A 19,895-nucleotide genomic window follows, 5' to 3' on the forward strand; every position below is an offset into this window, starting at 1 on the left:
GACACACACCCGGATGTCCGCCATCTTTGTGCCATCAAAACAAAATTGGGTTCGTGATTTTGTGAATTTCTATTACGCTCTCTTGTATAATATATCGACTTTCCCCACTTTGTGAGACAAGCCGGAGGGACAGAAAACAGCAGACATGGATCAACCACCAAAATATGAAGAGGTGAGGCTATATTTTGGTCAATTACATAGAAAATAGAATGTTTTTATTCCACAATGCAAATCGATCGAACCTTCGATTTCAGGACAATATATCACTTGCCCATATGACTGTCAGATGTCTATATCGATTTGTGCTATAAATAAACATAACATATGATTATAGTTTATACAATATTTCTATCTATACAAGTAATCAAGTATAATTATGAATTTTAATATAATTATGCGAATTTTTGCTGAGATATCACAATGCTTTTATTATATATTATTGCAATACAGTTATTGAAATTAATAAAAAAAAAGATTACAAATCATAACATAATAATATATAACAGTAAACCTCTATCCACACTAACCAAAATTAAAACATTTAGGCATGTACTGCATGTACGAATACCGGAAGTGGATATTGCAATGATTTGTGGGATATATAATTACACAAGCATGCAGTATTGTACTTCATAGTAATTAAGACAAATGGATCTGAGTTATGGGTAGCTCTGAATCCATGTCATTGAAAGAGTGGACGAAAACATCGCCATGAAGTCTGTTATAGCAGAAATAAGTGGACATGGGAGACAGAATATGTATGATTTACATGTGTACAACAGCGATAATCTAAGATTTGGTTACTTATACGTCCTCCATGCTTATACATGGTAATTCAAACAAATTGCTCCAAATTAAAAGTGATAATTTTATAGAGATTGATTTTTGGTCATTAAAATTGTATTTTAGTTTGGTCAAAACCAGTCTACATGAATTTGTTATTTGCATCCACTCTTGTTTACTACAACAGAATTCATAGCGGTGTTTGACAGAGCAGCAGATGGCCGAATGTAAATACTGCTTTCTCTTACAACACTGAGTCCTGGGGTAGGTAATGGATCAGTTTAGGTCAGTGCACTGTCTGTGATAAAGCAAAAGCCAACCGGCATGCAAATATCTGATAACTAATGTCACTAGCTGGTCAGCACTACAAATGTAGCTTATAAACTGCTGTGACAACATTGTCCACAAGTTGTTTTATTAACACAGTGTTCTCCCCAAAGCGTTTTAGCGTAGCGGGACCGCTACTCCATTATTTATGCCGCTACTCTGAGAGATTGCCCGCTACTCTGTGGCATTTCCTGTTACTCTTTCTTTTAGCTTGTTAATACACGTGCGAATCTGTTAGTCAGCGTCATCAGCGTCCGGTACTGTGAGCCAAATCAGGTGTGAATGGAAACATGTCAGTGATTACGCAAAGACAATGGACTAATACAGCTTCGTACTTCGACAATAAACACTTTCGCCCTATTTAATTGGGGTAATAGCGAGTATTTTCTCAGTAGCATATTTGGCTGGAAGAAGCAACGATGTCAAACAGCAGAAATATTACGTTGTGGTTCCGCGTAGAACGCCCTGCTGGGCCCCTGGTTGCGAGCGATAAACCCACCAGCAACACGGTCACCGGTACCCTTGTCGGCAGTGGTACTAAACGTGTCCAAGATGATGTTACAACGAAAAGTGCAAAAAAATAAACTCTAGATTTGATGCACAATGGACAACAAAATATACGTGGCTGAGAGAAACATCCGATGGCAAAGGTAAAAAAAGTATTTATTTGTAGCGTTTTACTTGGAAGCGAGTTTTGACCTAGTTTAGTAAATTTTTGTATGGCTTCATTTTTTGCCGATCGTCAAAACATTTTTTTGGAAACGACCTTCTTTCTGGAAGTTCAAAAATTGTTGGCTACGATTTATCAAAGTAACTAATACTAGTATTGTGTTTTGAAATAGTTGGGTAAAGTTTATCGTGGCAATTTTTAAGTTTAGCGACTTTTCAAAATGGCGGCAATTTGTTTATTTTCGTGTTGATCGTGACGATATTTTTTAAATACAAGTATTGATTCGCTCCTATTTCTTATCTTTTAGGAATGCTGTGACACATATGTGGAAAATTCAACTTAAAAACATCCAGAAATAGTTCTTTGGTATGGAATTCTATGCCATGTATAACTATTACGAAATATGCTATCGATAAACACGCACACTCGGAGATGCACAAGAAGGCCATGTCATTTAATAGAAGTGGGAAGCAAAGAAAATCACGGCGTTCTCAAAAGCTGCAGATCACTGGGCTTCCATGAAAGTCCGAAGAATCAACATTACATAGAAATCACACAGCAGCAGATTCATTTAATCTTCTACATAAATTTGTTAAAAAATAAAGACACATTTTCATCCATGCAAGCCTGTCATTATTGTTTTCTTTATCTTCAGACAAATGCTAATGATATGTAAATTATATGCAAATTAGCCGCCACTCTGATACATTTTTCTGGGGAGAACACTGTAACAGAAATGTATACATGTAGCGAACAACATGATTTTTTTTTTACATCATAATATATTACTGTGAAAACTTTATTTTAGTTAATTTTCGCTGAAAAGATATTTTGGCTGTTTTTTTCACTGATTTTTGGTGAGTTAAACATAAAATATTGGAAAAGAATAGAAGGGGTATTCTCACTAATTCATTCTTTCAGTAATAAATTCCAAGTTGAAAAAATAAAATAATTTACAGTAACTTCAAGTGCAAATGACAAGCCAACAAGTCACTGTTCACATGTGTATGCGCACAAAACATAGCTTTCATTTAGTTCAAGATTTCAGTATAATTTTGGAGCATGAAAATGATGAAATATTGACAAAGTTCTTTAGCACTACAAGCAAAGTATTCTATTAATACACCAACACCAGGAATGCACTAAATGTCTTGTTACAAAATTACATATAACAAGAAAATGAATATCTAGGTTGATACAGGGAGTTATGGTAAAATGAAGTCTGGAACTGTTGTCATAGATACTATTAAAATTTGTACATGCATCTTTTGCAATAGGCAATCTCAACATATGTATATTGTAATAAATATTGTGTATGGTTAGAATGCTGGTTGTACTGAGTAGATGTCCCATATCACTTTTCACAATTGTACGCAGTCACTGTGGTGTCGTATACAAATATTTTACAATACAATATTTATCTGAAAGATCGCCCACTGCAAATGATCGCTCATGTGCAATGTTTCAGCATCTGATCTTTTGGTGCCGAAAAAAGCTCACTAATTAGTAGAATACAAATCAGCAGCAGGTTTAGGGGATTTCACACATGACTACAGTGTCAGTCTGATGGAGCTTTGTAAAATGTCTGCAATTTTGTTAAAAAAATAACCCTAGATTAACAAAAAAAACGTGTTGACAGAGGGGATGTTTTGATCTATATGCATTGCACTTTTTTTTGGCACATGACTATATTTATGCTTGCACCATACTGTAAGTAAAAAAAAAGAATTTCACGTATGCTAAAATCGTCGCTATTAATATTAAAATGTGTTGCTATCTCCAGTATATAGGGATCGCTAATCATGTAAGGTGACACGTAGTACTGTACGTCAGAATATCACAGTTTATAAGTTGTTTTTTTTTAAACCGCTTGACAATAATGTTTTCCATAAAAATTAGACTGCGATTTTAAAAGAATACAAATTTAAATTTTTTTTGAACAGCAAATAGAAAACGTATAATATTTTTTTGCGATACCAAATGTAGTTTGAACTACTGTATAAGAAAGCCAGACTGGCTGGTGTTGACACGAGGCATAAATGTGAAAAGCAGTTTATTGTACATTTTTGAGAAAAAAATTGCCAAAACATTGTTCTGGTGATATTCTAAAGTATTATCCAAAACAGATAAATAATGGTACCATTATTTTGATGTTTTGTGGTACATGTACATGTATATGCCACATAACATATATTGTTGAAAACTGAAATCAAGTGTGGATACATTACTTCCAGTTTGCTCTGACACATATATTATACCGTAATACCGAGATCATTGCTGGCTAAATTGTGTGCCAAGCCTTGCATTCAGGTTAAGTAAGATCTGCCACCATTACCTTTTATCAATGTAAAAACGAGGCTTAGACTGTAAACAGTCAGCAATGACCGCCACATGATAAGAGCACATTGCCACAGAGATACTATATTTGCTCCATACAAAGTTGTTGAGGCTTTCAAAGACCATTTTAAATGACAAGTTTGTTAAAAATGTGTAGCCATAGTAACAACTTGAAAGTGACCAAAACAATTTGCTTATTATACTATTTATTGTAGCTCCATATAGATGACGACGATGATGAAGATTCATCTGCAGTTATAATGGCATTGGTTGTACCCCCACCGTCTCCTGAAGACACCAGACCAAGTACTCCAGTGCCACCAGGTATTTAGACTAACAAGTTATGCATGCATACCCAATGTAAAAATTAAATCGCAGTAGTAAAAGAATTTGTTTTTTCAAAAGCATGAATTCATAGCATACAAAAGAAATACTTATTACACAGTGATTCACTGGTTCAAATAAAAACAGATAACAACATTTGCCATGATTTCATCTGTCATTGACAAGTTTAGTGAGAAATTTGCAGGTACAGCAGTTACCAGTGGCAGAATAAATTTTGCCGAAAGTATGCAAATCTGCCAAAAAAAATCCAAGTTACGTCCCAAAAAGTTCATTCAGAAAACTATGTAGATTGCCCACTGCAAATAATCACCCATGTGTTTTTAATTCATAATTTATAATGAATTTATTCTTCCGTTGCATGGATCTTTAATGTTCATGAAGCTGCATGTATATTGAGTTGAAATAATGTAGATAAATGAACATTGGCCTTATATTGTGAATGTTTTTCTTTAAATAATGTAATATTCTTGTCATACCTGGGTGAATGTTTCATCAAGATCATTACAGCACTAAAGAAACAACAGTAGTGTACTTGATGACACTTTTGGTGATGAGTATGTGTGTACACATTATTTTGTCATTTAAACTTCTCAGCTACCATATTACCCAGGGCATGCGCCCCTCCCTGGGCAAGCGCCCACCCCCCTGTTTTCACAAAAGTTACATGTTGGGGACATTCTCGGTTAAACGCCCAGGGTGATTTTTAGCCAAGAACGGGGTCAACAATTAAGTTTTATTTGTCAAAAACGAACGCGTTCGATTTATTTAAATAGTGTGTTTGTTACAATAGTTCTCTTTTTGGAGTGTGTGGTGGCCCTGAAAAGGGGCGCTTTGTTTGTGTTTTTACGTAACAACTCATTGGAACTTAACGACGTAAGATGAACCACGCAGCATGTGGCGCACACGTTCTGCTTTCTCTTCATTCACGATGAATCCAATATTGCAACGATCCATACCTTGGTGAGTGGTTTGAAGCACTTAGCCTTGGTTTCAAAACGTAGTATTTCGCTGACTGTGAATCCATAACGGGAGCTAGCACTTTTAAGACATCACGTCAAAAACTTTCTACTTTCTTTCCATCCTTCATCACAGCATGTGGATTATTTTTCTGTCGTTGAAGAAAAAACATTTTGCCGACCTCAAGTCCATTACGATAACCATAATGAGGCATGCCGACGATGGGAACTTGTTGCATCATCGTTATTTTTGTAATTTTGTCACGTGTGTGGGTGCGTAAATAAATCATGTTAATAAGGTCGACCATAGTTTATTTTCAGTCTGTTTTTTATGTATTGCCATTTGGATATGTTTATGTATTAACAATAGTTTGTAAACATTTCACATCAGTAATAAAAGGTTTATTTGTTTCATAACCCTGTCTGCTATTCTTCAGTAATTACGATGCGATGTATCAATACGTGCGTGAACAAAATTATGCTAATGAGGTCATCGCCATCTTGGATTACCAGCGGTACTTTTTCCCGGTCGTTTCGACTTGCACTGATCACAGTTACCGGCACTAAAAAAGTAACCGTGCATTGATTATAATACTTACCATACTTTGTAGCCAATTTCAGTGAGTAATACAACTTCATTCGCTGACATAAAACAAGTTTTATTCTTGAAATTCGACCCGTGTCTTAGTGTTCCCACAGTTCTTGACCGAGTGCTCAAGTTTATTGAAATCTCGCATAAATCAAGAAATAAGTATGTGTACAAAGTGTACGAAAGCATTCCTTTATTTGACCTTATCATACGATCACAAAAACAACTTTTTAAAATCTTTTTTGGGGGTGGTCCTCGGGTAAGCGCCCACCCCCAATTTTGTCCCGATTTTGTATGTTCAGGCCCCTGGGCGCGTGCCCGGGGTAATACGGTATTATATTTACCACATTTTCTCCTATTTGGAAGCATATCTTTAACAAAAGTGAACATAAAGCTAAAATTTATATAATACATTAGTATCATTCAAATTGTTTTGACTATGGATACATCACTACATGTATGTGTTACTAAAGTAATTACGGTAGATTGATTCTCATTTCCAGTTGCTATAGTCTAGTGGGAAACCTTGTACCGTATTTGCTCTATTGTAGTGGTAAAGAACTTTATCAATATTTCATGCACCAAAATAGGTATACAATATATTCTTTTTAAATTTTGTAACTTATTTGATAATAAGGTGAACTTGATTGCAACAAGAATTGCTAAATATCACACTCAAATAAAATTGTTTTGGCAGTGCAATTATTTTCGAGCTGTAAATTAGAACCAACAAATACGGTTGTGTGATTGGCCATGAGTGTAAACTGAATCGAGGAATCATGGATTTGACAATTACCAGTGTTATTTGCTTTTAATTAGAAATGCACTTCTAATAGAGTAAATACTGTATTCAGCAATGGCCTTTTTCATTTCTATGTCTACAGAAGATCCAAAAGACGATACAGATCCACCTCCTTACAACATAGCATCCACTTTACCAAGTTACGATGACGTACAAAAACAGAAAGACACAGAACCTCTGATGGTGAGTTACATTACGCAGCATATGTTTGTACTTGCAGATCACAATGGTTTCAACTCGGATCACTAATGGTCTGAGGTTCAAAGTTCACACAAGACATGCATGTGGGTTTTGGTGTTCTCCACAAGGAGGACGGCCAATTAGCATATTTAATTTGCATATATAGCAATGGAAAACAATTGAAGGACAATAGAAAAAAAATCTAGCTACTTTTATTTGAATACCACCCACAATTACACTGTACAAATAGTACCACCCACCCATTATTTTTAGACATTTAATGAGTGGAGCTCTGGGTATATGCTCAGGATGTTTTATAGATTTAAACTTTAAAATAAAGATGTTGTTTATTAAAATATGTAGGTAAAAGGCGACCTTTATTGCATTGCATCACGACTGGTACAATAGTTTTTTTTTGGGGGGGGTGTTTTCTCTTTGTCTAGGGCTGGTTGGTTTGTCGTTTTCACAGTGTATGGTGAACAACACAATATAGTTTGCACTTCTTCTGATTTGTTATTACTCACAATGAACTCAATGTTGTAGTTCTGAAATAATCCATATCTCTTTAAGTGATTAAAGAGTCATGAAAGCTGGTAATCCCCCCCCCCCCAAAGTCCTGTAATGTTCCCCTTAGTCTGGCACATGGTAAACGAAAATTGTCATTAGTTAATTGGAGGGGGGGGGGTCATAGTTACAATAATAAACAATAAATTTATCATTCTTTCTGAAAGGATCCTTGGATAGGCCCCTGGAGGGAATGCCACCTGTTAGTGCCGTATGATTTAGCATCTAAGTTGCATAGGGAAATGGTGCATTCTGGGTGTTTCTGTACTGAATGTGGAAAGCAAGAAAAACAGACATGGCTGTCAGATTAGTTGACCATGAGTGTTTGTAATTGAATATAATATTGTGAATGTATTTATTTTTCATTTCCACATACTTTTTCACTTTATTTGGTTTCTTTCATGGCAAATTTTCTGAGAACGTAGCATATTAGTTTATTCTGCTAGTTGCCAGTATTTTTCCTTAAATTCCTCAATAGCTCCATTGTAATACACACACATATTGTAAACGACCATATCATACTGTTCTTCTTCATGGACAAGTACTGATGCCAAAAATTAAATAAAAAACTTGTTATGGTTTACATGTATTTTATTTTGACAAATCATATTTTTTTGGCTACATAAAATAATCACCTTGTATATTTTTCATACTTGTTATTGTTATTTTGGTAACATATAAATCAGTGACTTTGAACCAGGCATTGTGTTAAATAGTGATATTATTTTCTACACATTATTGCAAATTAGGCTATTTTTGGTTAAAGAAAAAACAGTGGTGTTTAAAGTGCCTGTACAATGCCCACCCTCACGTTTCCCATTTTAGATCTGTGTCCCACTGAAATGGGCAGTTATTGATTTTTTTGCTGAAAATGATTACTCGTATCCAAGTAAATTTGGGATATTTCTCGTGTTGTAGCCACGCCCACCTATCGTGAAACGGTTGACTGTTTCCGGATTTCCGACTCTCGCCGAAAGTGCGCCACCAAATGAAAAAATGTGATAGGAGGTCATACCCCTGAGCCGTAATAACACTGGTCATTCAGTACACTTTTAAACGATATACATTTTTTCGGTTGTTGTTTTTTCTTCTTTTTTTTTTGTCTATTTTTTTTTTTTTTTTTGAGAGAGAGTTTTTAGATGTTGTGTTGTGGGCAGTTGCAGTGAAACATATAGTCATAGTGTATGTATTCACACGTTTCTAATCGATCTGAAGGTGCGACATCACTTAACCTCAGATTCTTTTTTTTGGAAAAACTGTTCTCGTCCATGAAAACCGAGGCGGATTTCAGAAGAGAGAGAGAGAGAGAGACGTCCGGCAAGCGTTTCAAATGAGTTGATTTTTTTTTTCGATCCTGATTATCGTTTTGTAGATACTATTTAGTCCCTGTTAAGTAAAAGGTAGCAATAATTTTGACAGTGACACGAAAACTAAGCGTCGAACGAACAGGAAATTACACAGCCCTTACACACTGCTAATTGTTTTCATTTTCGAAGGCTAACAGTTTCTGAATTGTTTGGGGATTGGTGTTGAATGTCAAATTCACACCTCTGTTCTTTGTTTACCTCCATGCTTGCAGCTTGATCTGCGTAATAATTTATGAAATGAGAATCCGGGCTTGGTCGGCTTTCCACCAAATAAAATTTTAATACGATGTTATAATTATGACAATTACGCCATGGATCACACTAACTCGAATCCACTCTGAATTTATCTGTATGTGTGTCGATCTCGATTATTTTTGTTATCCAATTAAACGTCGCTTTTAACGCACTTGCCCTCACCGTGACCCAACGCATTCACCTATTTCAACAAAATGTTAATTTATTTCCACATGGCTGTCATTTATTTAGTAACTGTGATTTGTCGTTTTTTTTTAATTATTTTATAGTGATCACTATAGTCCAATGTTTAGAATGTCAAAATATGTTCTCTTTTATTTTAATTTTGAAAGTTTTACTCAGATGATCGATGAAATAAAACAGTGTAGTGACGTGCCTAGTAACCTGCTAAATAACGAGATAATTCCGACGTCAAATTCTATTTTGTCCAGCAACAGTGTACAAACGTGTGCCAAAGTCGGTGACGATCACGGTGACCAGCTTCTTATTTCGCATCTAACTCAACCCCATGCAACAAAAATTGATACTATGAGTTCATTATGGTCCATTCTTTCCCGACGAACAAGTACATAAGTGACAATTTAGTCAAAGACGAGAAAACTGCACAAGAAATTTGCCTTATTTACATGCATCGGCAATGCAAGCTGCCATGCGACTTCCCCTTTTGACATCACAAGGGGAATTTCTCTATGCAAATGAGAAGCTAATGAGGAGCCTCGTTTTAAAATACACAAAAATAAAGTTGTCATAGACTGAGTTTAAAACACATTTTTTCACTTAAAAAAAATAATTCATGCTTAGAAACATAAAAATTAATATTATTTATGTATCAATGGATAATTTTAGGCATGAAAATAGCAGCCATTTCACAGGCACTTTAATACATTGTTTTTATTTTGAGTTTTGATTTTAGATGGCTGAATGATTACTTTTTTGTCATTTAGTATTTCAAAGTATTATGATTTCTACATCTAAAAATGTTGCGAGTTGAAATTGTGATGTGTGTTTACTTTTGTCAAATACTGAGACAGTCAGGTGTGGCGTCTAGAAGGCAAAGGTGGCCTCTGTGACCTACAAGTATTTGTCTGCTAACACGTTACATGTAAACACTGATAATAATGCACTCTAATGGAATTGTTAGTCACTATCGGTGCGTGCTGTGTAATCTACACAATGTTATTTATGGTCCTGTCATTTTTATTGGATGATACAGGCAATCTGCCAATGTCATCTTCAGATTGCAGTTGGAATACTCTGAGTAAAGCATTTTCTTGAAACTTTTTACTACGTATTGAGTTATTTTTCTGTTGAATCAAATTTTGTTTGTTAACAGCTGCTTGTAGTAAAAATGTATTAATTTTCTTCAGTTAAGAGACAGTTATTTACAAATACCAGAGAAAATTTGTGTTGTTTCTATGCCAAGTATTAGCTGCAGTAATCCTGTGCATAGTCAAAACAAACATGGCTACTCAAACTCGAATTTGAGGAGAGATATTCTAAACAAACACATCTCATAATTTTGCCCCTGGGCATGCTCAGTTCGAACTGAAATTAGTGTTGATTGTAGAATTCCAGGTGGAAATTTTTTTTAAAAAAAGTCAGGTTTTACTGTGAAATCTTTTATACAACTTTGATGATCTTGCCCGCAATCTACCGGTAGTCATCACTTTGATACATGCAGAATATTGTTAACTCTGCTACATCTAATTTACATATCAGCATTTCGGATTTAGTTTCAAGATTTCTGTTGATACAATACATGTATTCACAACTCAATAGATGGCTTCAAACTACCAAAAAAATTATAGACTACCAGCTTTTCAAAATGTTTAGCATATTGATAATATTTGAGCATTTGTTTTAAATGATATCGTAACAGGTTATTTGAACATCCATAATAAATGATTTTGAAATGAAATAAAATAGCTTGACTGGTTTTCATAATAAATGTATTAGTTCATAAACTCTGATATATAAATATATGTTGTAATTCATCATGCTTGTATTATTAATGTCATAAAATATATTTGCATATTTCCCCCTTGAGGTTGTTTGTAAGTTGACTGAGTCCACTGAGTCATCAAGCCCATTGCATATTAAACAATAGGAAGGTTCAAGCCTGATTAAAAAGTGACGTAAAATTCTTATTATTAACCATAGTTATGTGTTGCAATGTTCCAAATTGAAAGTCAGAGGGTGGTTTGCAGTGTTCTCCCCAGGCTCAGAGGCAAGCATGGCGGTCTAATTTGGATGCTAATTTGCATATTTTTCAGGATTCACTCTCACAAAAACAAACATACAAGACAGTATTAAAATGTATGAGAGACTTTATTTAAATTACATAATACTTTCCATAATATACCATAATTTGACAAGATCGTCATTTAATGTGAACTGTTCCATAAAACTTAGTCTAAACTAATCCTTCTGACTTTGTTGTGCTCCAAACATTGGCTGCCTTACTGTAGTTAAACTCGATCGTCATAGACTTGCACGGGACTTTGTTCCATAAAGAAGATCCACTCTTTGCAATCATGTTGTGCTTTGAGCATTAACTGCACAACATTCCTAGTGGGAAAAAATGATAAATAATAAAAAAAACAATGAGGATTGAGGTTCAAATAAATGTAAACATAACGATTGAATTGTGCCACGATCGGGAACCCAGTGCCGTATGGATAGCATTTCGTCTGCAAAACATGTTGTTTACATGTTGGTTTTGTCAGGTCAACGACAAGGAGACTCGGGAATTTCGAGGGAAAAAAACATGAGGTCACTATTCAATTAAAATTAAAACGTAACAATAGAATTATGTATACAAATCGGGATTCCATCGATCATAGCGCGTGATGATAGCAGCTGTCGTTCGCAAGACGTTGACAGGCCGCCATCTTGGAAATACCTACACAGGTCAACATGTGACCGGAAGATTACAAAATTCGATTTTTTTTTTGCTTGGACAAATTAAAACATACGCGTACCCATTAATCTAAGAAGATATCCATAAATAATCTAAAAAAAGTTGACAGTAACGAGTGATGTTTTTTTTTCATGTCGTGTCTATACCAGCCTCGTGTCTAAGATGTTGATTGAAATCGGTGTAGTCCTACCATGTTCGGTGTTCTTACGATCAGCAAAACATACACACACTGGCATTTTATTTCTAAAATTACGAAATCTTACCTGAACAACTGACCTTAACCAGGGAAATGTCTTTTTCCACGACTCATCAAAACCAGCCTCACGCCGTTTCTGTGTTTCTACACGCTTCCGTTTCTGTGCTGTGCTAGCGGTGATTGTACGTTTTAGCCGGGCGGCATCACCTTTTTTTCCTTTACATGTTTAGTCGTATAGATCTCGGTGTTTGCAACTTGAGTGACAATTTGTTCCCCATTGACAGCGTCTGTACTTCACACGTGTTTAACAATGGGACAGTTTAATTTGTCCCGGCAAGTTCAAACCGCCGTGGCGTAGACGGTGATAATTTATGCAGTGCTACGTGTGAGCGGGTCAAATGGACGTAAACAATGCATCCTATTAGCATGGCGGTGAAGTTGTAAGCATGGCGGTCCGAGCCCAAGTGTGGCGGCCGGGTCGCCAAGCATGGCGGTGCCGCCATGCTTTGTTCTATGTGGGGAGAACACTGGGTTTGTAATATGGTCGGGTCCAATTGAAATTTCAACACCCAAACCACTGATATCCTAAATGCTATGAAGTCAGTTTGGGAAACAAAAACTCATTGCTAAGTCATCTTGTAATCATCTCTTTTATTCGACACTTCATCCTAATGATGTCTTTCTAAGACAGAAACCATTTTGTGAATATTCGCCTCCCTGGGTTGCGCTTTTCAAAGCCACTATGGCTGACGTCCTACATTTGTGTATCAAGTGACGTTTATGTGTATATTCCAAGGCGTCTCTATTAAATTTGTGAAAAAAGCCGGTACTGGAAATTCAAAATTTTTAACCACACAGGTGACACCAACAGAAACATGAAAACAAGTTACAACTAGCTGAATCTACCTATCTTGTTTTTTTGTGGTTTAATACACAACATCTGTGTTATCCTGTTGTTCTATGTTAGCTTAGTGCTTTGATTTCATGCCAGTGTTATCTTTTGACCTCACTGATATCTTTTGATTAATGGTCATCAAAGCTGGGTCTTTTTCAACAACATTCCTTGGATTTAGTCGTGTTTATTTGTAAGCTGCTACTATTTATTCGTACCGTATTTGCTTTATTAGAAGTGCATCTCCAATGAAAATAAACTAAAAATCATATTTGCTGTATATCTAATCATTAAAATATTTATTTTGACTATTGACGCCTCTCTGTAATTTATGCATGTGCTACTAATAGAGCGAATACAGTATGCTGAATCATACCAGTCAAAATTATTCATGAATTGAAGCCCCAAAATGATAAACCGATTTAACTTATATTGCTTGGGTTTACTTTCTGTAATGAGTAAACAAATCAGTGTATCGTTGAAACCATAATAAGCCGTAGGTGTGTTTTTGATGTTGATAATTTCTATATATTTATTGATCTATGTGATTTGTTCCAATTTAATGAGTAATTCCGATTATTTTGCTCCAGTTTGTATAGAAATCAATCAAAAACATTTTATCCTCCCTTTCTGACTGATATTCCATTATTAATTTAGTCAACTGACTGGTTGACCCAGTCTGCGTGGAAAACACCATAATGTTCCATTTCCCTTTTAAAAGTTAAACGGTAGTTCTGTCTAGTGTTAGTCAGTGCTCAGATGTGGGTCACTGAGTTCATCTGTTTACTATGCAATGTTCATGTTTTATGGCATTCTACAAGTTTCTGTAATTATCAGAAGTTTACACTTTCATTTGAAGCGTTTCAATCACAAATAAATGCAGTTTATGTTAACAAGTGATTCGTGAGAGTTCAAGTTCAAGTTGTTCCACTCAAATCTTAACTCAAGTTGGAATGTGGCCGACCAAACCCACATAATAAATAAAATTGTATGTTTTTGAGTAAAATCACATGACTATTGTGCATATTATTAACAGTAGTGACGTTTGGTGTGAATTATCACTAACTGATAGTTCACACTAAACGATTATGCACGCTAAAATGTCATCTGTCTAAGTGCTCAAACATTGTGCTGAGAAAACTGAATTGTACGACAGTAGCATAGTATTCAGACTGGATAAAAACAATTACTCCCATTGTGCAGTGTTGATAACTTATAAAGATGATGACTCAAAAGTTTATTTTGAAACGATTTTTTAAGGAGGATAACATCTCTGCCAATCTTTTAAAACCATTGGTGGTTATAACAGCAAACACGCATCTTCTGATGCACTCGCACGTCCTACCTAATTAGCATAAATTGGTACATAATTCATAAGGGTACTTTCGTAAAATCACAATTTCTCCATTGTGAGTTAGTAATGTGATAACAAGCTTATCACCTGATATCCCTTATTCGTACAGCTTGTTGATTAGATTTCATTTAGTAGTATTATCTGCTCACAACTGGAAAATGATCCAGCAATACGAAAAAGTAATACCAATTGATAACCTTATAGCGTGACATAGGTGTGTGTATTACTTTATTGTATATTGGCCTACCCTCTTTAAATAAAGTGTTAAATAAATAAATAAAGTTGTATTTCTTACCAACCGTGAGTGTGTGATGCAATGCACACACTGTCCCAGCTGTTGTGTCTGCTTTTGTACTGTAGATCTTTACAGTCGAATATTCAGATGTTGTATTTATATACAGCTTAATTTCCAGTTTAATGATTTTATCACATTCGTGAGGACACAGTCTGTAGCCATGTAGTCTATTGATTATTTGTGACTATTTTGTAAAAACAGGAAATTTGAAATTAAAAGTTGACAGCTTTGTGGAAATTTAGCCTGTGAAGTCAAATTTTGTGTCTGCTTATACAGTCACATGACAATAGCATTGCGAAATTTCTGGAAATACCTGCGTTACTTATGAACAACAATCGCTAGCTTTTATTGTTTACTCACAGATTATGTCTATGCCAGTGATAAACATGATCACAAGATATTAATAAACAAAGGTTTAGGATTATTGTAATACACAACACTAGAGGGCGATATGAAGCAGTCTGGCTTTGACTGATGTGAAGCGTGCAAGCAGTGACATAGTTCCCATGTCTGAGTGGTGTGTTTTTTATCATGTACTAAATGATAAATTGTACCAGTTTTATCATGCGACAAGATCCCCGCTTGGATTTTTTGTTTGCTGTGTCATGCTCTCGTTTGTCGGTAGATTAACATATAGGGGAGTGACTATCAAGATTGTTGTGTCCTTCAATGTTTGGAGTTTAAAGTTCTTTAAAATTTGGTTATTGAATAACGAAAAAATCTATTCTTTTTTTTTAAAGCTTTGAATTGAGGCAGTATGTTTCTGATTCAGACAACTGTTGGGTCAACAACACTCGCATAATTTGACCTGCAAAACTTACTACCCAGGGTACAGGTTTTAGAGATACATGTACATGTACACTTGTAGAATTTCAAACATGCAGTTGCTGGATTTTATACGAGCATGTCTACTTGGTCATGCAGTTTTCAGTTTTTACAGAGTTGCACATGGTGAGAATTATGCAGCCTGCTGTAAACCTTATGTAACAAATAAACATTTGATAGATATTTACTTTGAGCGAACTTTTCGAAGTACCAGGTGTATTGTGTGCCACATGTCTGTTTGATCCTCCTATGAAAGAACATGTTTATCAACCAATGTACTTTTTTTATTATTCTTTCCATAGTACATATGTATGAAAGAATCTTTTTATAAAAAAAAAAAGTGGAGGCGTTTGTCGTGTATATAGATCATGATAACTGTCACGCACATAAAGCAATTGTGTTTCAGTAACCCAAGTTCACCTAGACTCCTTGTCATCCACGCAAGAATTGACGGTTAAAGACTGTTTTGCTTGGATTATTTTGTCATTGGCTATTATCAACTGGCGAAATTGAACCTGACATATTGTGAAAACCCAAAGTCAGCAAAAAAAAAAAAATCGTGTCATATCCATAACAACCTCTTCGGGGTTACTGTGATCGGAATGTGATTCCTTTCACTGATTTTGTTTTTTCTTCTTCAAATCTAGGTGTATTCAGACGTCACTGTAGCTGGTTATTTTTCTCACACATAGCATTAGGTGTATTCTATTCAGTCACATCGCTGTAATAGCATGCCACTGGCGGGGGCTTTAGTTCTCCACACTATAGCGTATTGAATTGGTGCATAGTTGAACCTGACATGACGTACATGGGCTTAGTTGAGGTAGTCGTGGTGTCTCCGGTCTTTCAGGGGTCAACTTCACCTTGACGGATGGTTTCATGCTCCAATGCCTACCTACATACAGTTGCATGCATGTCTAGTAATATAGTCAGGATATGGGTCAAGCATACATACAGACAACGTTTTTTGAAACACCACACCTAATCAGACAATGGCTGCAATAACATAGTTTCTAAACTTGTTCAAATGTTACATAAATGCAAATTTGCAGTCTTCCTTGTTTCAATGCCAATGAAAATTATTTATTTTTACACAGCTGTGTTTCTCTTTGTGTAGTTCAGTGATGTTGTAAACACACATGCACTTTACCCCTTATGTTCATTGATTTATACACATAAAAACAAGTTTAAAATTTGTTTTTTTTTTAATCCTGTACCAGTGAGTAATAGGTACTTATTATTATTGTACTAATTTTCTTGTATTGTGCCCTTCAACTCAGACGCTCTTACCGCTATATCGCACATGTGGAAAGAAAGGTGTTTAAAATGTATTCTTTTTCGATACAACCAAAATATTGAGCATATTTTTATTTTGTTTTTATTTTTTTAATAACTACGGTGAACACACAGTGATACTATTTATAATAGTGAATTAAGTTTGTGATTGTACTCGTCAATAAACATTCCTAAATCGTCAAGAATTAGTTGGATATAATTTTCTTGCATCTGATAGTTCTGTGTGTCTGCTTTTGTCACAACAGTACGTGCAACAGGTGTTCACTGTTACTTATATAGATTCCCATTTGGGTTTGGGTCTCTGTTAATAATGGTCATGAACTAAAATATTTTTATGAGTTGAATGTGAAATATAGTAAAAAAAGTCATATTCATTGATTTTCACTGAAGCATCCCGTAAGTGAAAATAGTGAAATTTTAAGCGGAAATTAAGTATTCTACAGTAAGGGACGACGTCAAAAGATCGATGTCGGATAAAAAACTTAATTCCTTTAGTTTTTTTTCAAACCCCCCCTACCCCCCACTGAAACTTAATTGATAAATATTGGTCATGGCGTCAGACTACATTCACCATTAAATACAAATTGATAATCGGACAGTAGTATTGCATAACAGTTGGTTGTCGGGTGGATGTAAAGAGAGTTTACAAATGCACCTCATTTGATGCACAGATTTACACTCGAACCAAACCATTTTTCTTTTGTTTTTTTCCCTTTTCAGTTATTTCTGTCCATGATTGGATAGAACTACAAATACTCCAAGATTTTTTTGACTTCATTAAAAAATAAAATCGTTTTTGTAGGATGGAAACTTTTTGAGGTCAAAACCCCCCACCCCCAAACTAAAGGAAATAAGTTTTTTTATCCGACATCAATCTTTTGATGTCATCCCTAAGTATACAGGTAAATGTTATGTACATTGTAAATAACTTTTTGGCTGCTGGTAAATGAAGTTTCTTTCAAATAAAATGTCATATCCATCAGTTTAGTAATTTGCAAGTAATAAATACATGGCATGTTACAATAGATTCACTCATTCTGTACCGGATAAATTTTGCTTGGTGTATAAATAAAAAAATGAAAAAAAAATGGATGAAAATAATTGTCCTTAATGCAGCTGTTGATTCTTTAATGTAAAATAAACTTTTGTAAATATGAGAGAGAGAAAAGTGACTTTTGAATTTCTTTACTTAAACCTGATGTATATATTTTTTTGTCTTTTATCAGAATCAAGACCCTGAAGCCCGGGAGCATGATGTAGATATGGATCTTGGCGGGGATGTCATGTTTATCTGTACCTTTATCAGTAAGTTGTCACAAAAGTTGTACTTCCTGTGACTGTTGGCGCCACTCCCTCTACTCTGTTATACCATATATAGAAAATTATGTACTGTATGTATTTGAATGATGCAGTATACAAGAAATTTAATTTTTGGTTTATGTGCGTTTCTATTGAAGATGGGCTTCTAATAGAACATACTGTAAAATGACTAATTTTCACTGGGTTTAAATTTCGCTGATTTACCATTCAGGCATATTCAGTGGGTTTTAAATTCACGGTTTTAACATTTAGATAATGTGTTCCATGCTTATTATACATATTCACTGGGTTTTAATTTAGCGCATTTTCCAGTCAGCGAAATAAGCAAAATTAAAACCTAGTGAATAATTAATCCTTTTACAGTATTTGGTGTGGATTAGCATTGATATTAATAAAAATGAATCTGTCCCTGTATGGAAACATGATAGATAATTAATTTGGACTAAATTCACCATGAATGGACAGCACTTTCATAACAGCACTCAACACATTTACATGAATTTTCTCGAAAAGTCTGGACAAATTTCAGAAAAACACAGGTGCATGTAGCATTGGCTTTCAAACACAGGTAGCATGGAAAATGTTACCATTAACGTATCTAATCACTGTAAAAAAAAATGAGATTTTGATATGCATATTTTTGTATTCCTGTGCTGAAAGAAGGCGCTACTTCTTGTTGCTAGCTTCACTGTAAGACACTCTCCTATACTACCGTATTTGTCTCCAGTTAAGCGCCGCCTTCAATTAGGCGCCAGTGCCACGAAAACATCGTATTTTACACCTCAATTAAGCGCCAGACAGAGTTGAAATTTTGGGACGTAATGATCGTGAATTGGGCGCCGGCGGATCGACTACAGGTTACCGGTTAGTAGCGATAGAGGCGATCGCGGAAGTCTCTCACTGTTACTGTACGAATGACTTTAATGTAAAAAAAAATTGGTTTTGTTTCTAACAAATTTTGAGAAATCAGTCTATAATCTCTTGAAACATGTCTTTTTAGTCTACTGTAGAAAATATTCGCGTGGTTTTTAATTTCACAGTAAGTCCATAAAAACGAAATTAAAACAACGCGAAAATGTTCTGTTTCAAATGCGCTGTTATCACAGTAAACAGTGTTAAATTATTCTTTAAATGCTCAGTTTACTTTCCAAAAATAACTAATTTCTTGATTTGAAAAAAAAATCATGCCGTTTTTCCCACCAAAATCAAAGCCGAAAGATCGCAAACATCGGCAAATCACTTCCGCATTGTGTTCATACATTATTTAAATGAGCTATGGTAATTTGATCACGTTGGCATCATCCAGCATTTTGATTGGTTAATTAACGACTTGACCTATCAGGTCAAAGAACACGTTTCAGGTAAAGTCCTAGACAGGAAGCATGGCAGACATCGTGACATCGAGCGTTTACATGCGACCATAATCATTCGCTTACGATGAAATTAAGTTGAATTTTACTTGCATTTTATTTTTTGTACGTTATTATAATTACTACTGAGTAATAATCGTAACCGTGGAATGCAGCATGACCGGATTTTGCTACCGTGATCATTTACTACTAAGCGATGCATTTGTGTTTGTTTTATTTTTCTGTTGATCGTACAGCAAACTAGGAATGTTT

General features: G+C 35.1%; 1 protein-coding gene across 1 annotated transcript in view; it reads left to right on the forward strand.

Moving 5' to 3' along the window:
• The first annotated feature begins 8 nt into the window (after positions 1–8).
• Positions 9–19,895, forward strand: part of LOC100372095 (NEDD4 family-interacting protein 1-like) — a 23,036-nt gene continuing 3,149 nt past the window's right edge. The window contains exons 1-4 of the mRNA XM_002739754.4: positions 9–172; positions 4,333–4,441; positions 6,892–6,992; positions 18,180–18,258. Of these exons, the coding sequence (XP_002739800.1) occupies positions 146–172; positions 4,333–4,441; positions 6,892–6,992; positions 18,180–18,258 (316 nt within the window). The 5' untranslated portion in view covers positions 9–145. The remainder of the gene's footprint in view (positions 173–4,332; positions 4,442–6,891; positions 6,993–18,179; positions 18,259–19,895) is intronic.

The sequence above is a fragment of the Saccoglossus kowalevskii genome, chromosome 4 (genome assembly GCF_978046115.1).
Source record: "Saccoglossus kowalevskii chromosome 4, keSacKowa6.1, whole genome shotgun sequence".
Lineage (NCBI taxonomy): Eukaryota > Metazoa > Hemichordata > Enteropneusta > Harrimaniidae > Saccoglossus > Saccoglossus kowalevskii.